The sequence below is a fragment of the Urtica dioica genome, chromosome 8, assembly GCF_054948205.1.
Source record: "Urtica dioica subsp. dioica isolate 48M chromosome 8, U.dioica_male_clone48M_v1_H2, whole genome shotgun sequence".
Taxonomy (NCBI): Eukaryota; Viridiplantae; Streptophyta; class Magnoliopsida; order Rosales; family Urticaceae; genus Urtica; species Urtica dioica.
In genome coordinates, this window is record NC_142763.1 from 728,423 (window position 1) to 733,616 (window position 5,194).

At 33.7% G+C, this 5,194-nt stretch overlaps 1 protein-coding gene across 1 annotated transcript; it reads right to left on the minus strand.

Annotated features, from left to right (window-relative positions):
* Positions 1-2,617: 2,617 nt before the first annotated feature.
* On the minus strand, positions 2,618-4,953 carry LOC149386951 (COBRA-like protein 6). Its single transcript, XM_089624078.1, has 6 exons — positions 4,899-4,953; positions 4,718-4,797; positions 3,510-3,966; positions 3,276-3,429; positions 2,923-3,188; positions 2,618-2,826 (listed from the first exon to the last, which is right to left on the minus strand). The coding sequence occupies exons 1-6, from the start codon at positions 4,951-4,953 to the stop codon at positions 2,618-2,620; spliced, it is 1,221 nt and encodes a 406-aa protein (XP_089480204.1).
* Positions 4,954-5,194: the final 241 nt, after the last annotated feature.

The following is a 5,194-nucleotide window of genomic DNA, read 5'->3' on the forward strand; positions in this document are numbered from 1 at the left end:
ATTTTGTCACGCGGAATTTTTTTTTTTTAAAAGAAGCAAATATTGGCAAGACTAAATTTTGACTGGATAATCCTTAGTTGGATTTTCCTCTAATTCTTAATTAGCAAATGGTTACGCACGTGATAAATTTAGATATTAATTGGCAAATATATTAATTAGGTATGTCAATGTAATTATCTAATTTTAAGTAATACAACTCCGCCGAGTCCCCGAATACAATCTCACCCTTTTATTTGTGCAGAACCCAAAATACTGAAAGGAAAAAAAAATATCGACAATATACATTTTTTTATATAAATTATGAAAATATTTAATAGCATCCGAGAGCTTTGATTCAGCATCCAAGCTTGAATCATCGCGGTGTTTTGCTAATGAGATTAATAAATATCGTCATTTTAATTTGTTCTATCAAAGTCCACCGAGGCAATTAAATCACTGAATTACAACCAGAAAAAAATAAAAGGAATTAAGAAATGAAGAGAAAACGTTAGCTAATTTCTTCAATAAACTTGGAGAAGATTAAAACATGTACCAGTAGAAAAGTATACAGATCATTATTAACAACAACTTCATTTCAACGAATTATGCTAGTCAATAATAGAGAGCAACTACAAATATAAAGACAATTTCCAAAAATATTCCTCAACTCAAAACGCAAATTCTAGCTTCACCAACTCAAGCTGCATATTAGGATATCACCGAGGAAGATGACCTAGACTCGGAAAATCTGAAACAAACCCAATTTCAAGAACAAAACATCAACTGATCCATTCGAAATTGACATCCAAAACCTAAATTATCTAGAATCAATGTTTGTCCATTAGAAATATGATATTTTACAAATATCTCAATAACTGACAAGAGCCAACGTGTATGTAAACAATTCACTTATATTATAACTACGTAATTTTCTATTCCAACCCCATATAATTAATTTTATTTTTATTATTAAGAAGAACTTAATAAATTATATGCCAATGTCAATCCAATAACCATCACCATACAACCTTTGAGCCCTAATAACATACTTAGTCTCTCTAAATATGTTGTCTTTCAAGTAAAGAGTGATTTTGTCACCAACTCTGAGCCCTCTGTAGTTCACAAATTGAAGCCAACCATCACAGCCTTTAAAAATAGGACACAAACGAAATCCATCCGTTTGAATAGCGCAGCAAAATTCCCAATATAACCCCAACCCGTCCAAAACGCCCACTTGAACCTCGTTTGAGCCTTCTTTGAAAGAGGGCAATATGGTCATCCAATCCATCGGAACTAACAAGTTCTTCTCCACGTCGTCCTCCGTTAGCAGCTTTGAAAATGCCATAATTATATATGTATAGCTCTTATATGATATTTTAGATTCTATAGCTATCGCATTTGTATATGTTAATGAATTGAACCGTGCTTAATATTTATAGACATGATTTTGCTATAATTTCCAACGACCTAACATGGTTGATTCGGAATAATGATAATGCAAATTCATGGAAGTTTCTATGAAAATGGTGAGCGTTATGTTTGTTTCTTTATCCTCGTAAGAAAAGGTCTTTATAATGAATAAATTAGCGGTTTCAAGATATATCTTTTGCTCATGCGCATTTCTCTAAAAGGTCTCATTGATTTTCATAAAATGCCATGCACGCAATCCTAAGACGGAAAAGTCTACTAATATTTGGTAGGGTTATCATACATATTAAATATATGTTTTGTTGTATTGTGTTGCATATTCGGTATTCTTTTGGCTAGTGGTTTGATGAATAAAGTAAAATAAAAAATTAAAACAATTATGGAGAATCCAGAGTCAACACGCAACATCCTCCTTTTAGATTTGATATAAAAAAAAAAAAAAAAAAAAAAAAAAAAAAAAAAAAAAAAAAAAAAAAAAATCCTCCTTTTAGAAAAGAATAATAAACGGACTTAACTTAACTAAGTGTGACCAAAAAGTTTGACAAAATCTAAGAAAATACAAACATGAATTGAAGTTTAAGTCAAAATTAATGTTCCCTCTTTCACAACATATTCTTCCAGGGAGATGTATCATAGGTATAAAAAGTCGTTGTACAAAAATTAAATCTTAAAATATAAGAAACTTTCAGATAAATACGTAATATGAAGCCTCTCGAGATCGCTATTGTTGGACTAAATATATATGTCTTGAATTTGTGGGTTACACTTAAACCCGGGCTTGGGCCTACCCGAATTCATACGACAAACTAGTTTTCCATTTACGACACAAAAGATGATGGGCCTCAACTTTTTGAGGCCCAATAAAATGGCAAGGGTTTTTGTTTTTTTGTTTTTGGCTTTGCTCAATTTTTTTTTAATTATTACTTTAACACCAAGCAACGACTTAGAAAATTCTAGTGCCGTTAGATTGGTTGGAAGTCCTATATATATTTACGAGCATGAATATTGATATTTTAGAGTCATTTTCTGTATCAATAGTCACATACAACATAAACAAAACTCTGATGACATCATTCAAATTTTTAACAATTTGTTATATGACGAATAAACTCCCATACAACAAAAGGAAAAAAAAAAATTGACATTCACATTTTTCCAAGTATATAATATTTATATAAACATAATTGTTGCTTGTGGTCATGAATGATTTTTAAGGGAGTCTTGGGAATTCATTCGGAGGAGGCATTACACATTGATCTCCATTGAAAGAGATTTTTCTTGGAAAAGCCCATCCTTCTTTGAATGTGAAAACTCCCAAATCTTTGTGAAGTAACATCTCACTTTGCACATTCCCATTCTCTCCCGATTCCATCAACATTTCATTGTACTGCTTTATCCCCCAAAACATACCTGTGTCATCTGAATTTCCATTTTCAAACAATTAACCCACATGTCCAATAATCATAATTTTTTTTTTTTTCATTCTATAAAACGAAAGACGAAATATTTGCTTACTCGATCTTTCGTATGGACTGAGTGAATGGTAGTTGAAGCTGAAAACTCGAGTCAAATTCGAAAGGTTTGGGTGTAAGACCACGAGATTCCAGTCGGAATAATTGGCGGCCAAGTTGAGATTAGTGATGGTGATCTTGACTCTCCAATACTCTCTGTAGCTCTGCTTCACATGCCAATGGACCCGAATCGGACACAAGTGCTTCGAGCACCGTACCAACGGCTCCGACTTTATCCCATCACTCAGACGACGAAGAGTTTCGCTACTCCTGCGAATAATCGAATTTTTCTCACAATTATTTACCCGAAAAGGCATTCTAGATCCATAAATCACAAACAAAGCTCTCATATCATACCTGACACATTTTGGTCCAGGCATTCCTTGACATCTACAACTACATTTCGGGCACGGGACAATGTCTCTGCTGTAGAAAGCCGACAGCGAAACACAGCAATTCGGCACTGTCGAAGCTCGATACTGAGAGTATACACATACCACTTTCCACGTCTCTGAAAAACCCCATTTCCATTAGCTCATCAAAAACTTCATTAGGAAAAAAAAAATAAAAATACTTTAAAAATAATTATACCGAGAGCTTGGGTGTGCCTACGGCTACCGTCCTGGCTAAACCTAGTCGGGCGAGCCAAAAACGGGTTTCCACAACTATAGCCACGTAACCCGAGGCCGAAATGAGTCGGCATATTCATGACTGAGTCGTTAGCCGTGAAACCGCCGACGATCATTCTGAAAGAAGAGACGTGCGATTTGGGGTCCTGAGTGAGAGAAGACAAAACCCCGTCTTTGCAACAGTTTGGGGTTTGCTTGTTGTACAAGGCACCGGGCATTAGGTCAACTATGACCGGCTTTTTCTCGCAAGTGTGAGGCAATTGTTCCTGGCCTTTGACTCGAGAGCAATTTCCTTGCTCCGTCGCTTCGGCTCCCCATATGCTCCAAATTACCTCATCGCCCTTCCACGACCAACCCACCTTCCACCCCGACTTCTCCACGTGCCGGAACAGCTGGTTGTTGTGAATCGACACCGTTATCTGAGACGAAAACAAAAAAACAAAAAAATTAGGTAGCTAACCAATTAGAAAGATTTGAGATTGTTATATAGTTAACGTTATGTAAATTTTAGGTAAATAGTCATAAAGATGACGTGACATTTCTGATTTTCCCTTTCATGAAAATAAATATGTGGGGGTTTTTACATCAATTTACACATGTAAATTCATGGACGTGGATATTTAACTAAAAATTATGAAACATACAAATTCAAGGTATTAGGGTAATTAGTAGAGATGTAGGGATTAATATGGAATCTTTAGAAAAGAGGTTAGTCGTATCAAAAAAGAAAGCTGAAAAGTCTTTTGTACGGAATTAGTTTCCAATTTGAGTCCGATATCTTTTCTGTTTCTCTTTCAATCGATACAATAAATTTTCAGTGCGTATCACATTATCTGCTTTAGTTAATGGTCACAGTTTTTATTAAATTAAATAAATGCCTTGTTTTTCTCTTAGTGATAAAAAAAAACGTAGACCATCAATTCAAATGAACCTGGTACCAATGAAGCTCGACGAGACGATTATTTTGATACTAGTTAAGACCTACTTCTTCAAACTATTTCAAATTTTAGAAAGAAAAAAAAAACTAGAGTTTTATTTAGTTGTTAATGTTTGTGTCTATTATTTTCTATTACAAGTATCCTAAAATGGATTCAAGCAAAAACTTAAACGATTCACTCAAGAGATAACTTGTCTTCAAAGAAATCATGGAATGCAATGTACAAGACTCACATCATATATATCGGCAGTTTGAAGAATAACGTCCCACGTCAATGTTATGTTGCCATTGGGGTCCAGTGAATCGTACCCATCTACATTATTTTTCATAAATACATCAATTAACATGGTATAATTGAGTACTGTATTACTTAAACAATCATAAACAAGTTACCATGGTGATGAAAGTACTTACATGAGGGTGATGAGAAAACAGTGATGAGGGAGATCAAGATGATGAAGATTGCCATGCGCGTTGGATCTTAATTCATTAACGTAACAACATAAATTGTTAAAATACATATATATATATATATATATATATATATATATATATATATTGTTAACATATATAGATAATAGTATATTCGGGAATAACCATGTATAGAAATAATTGTCATTATTATTCCTGTAGTTTAGGAGTAATTTTAGTTATACCTGTGTAATAAAACATATGTTTACGATTTCTCTTCTTCTTGAAATCTTTTTCTA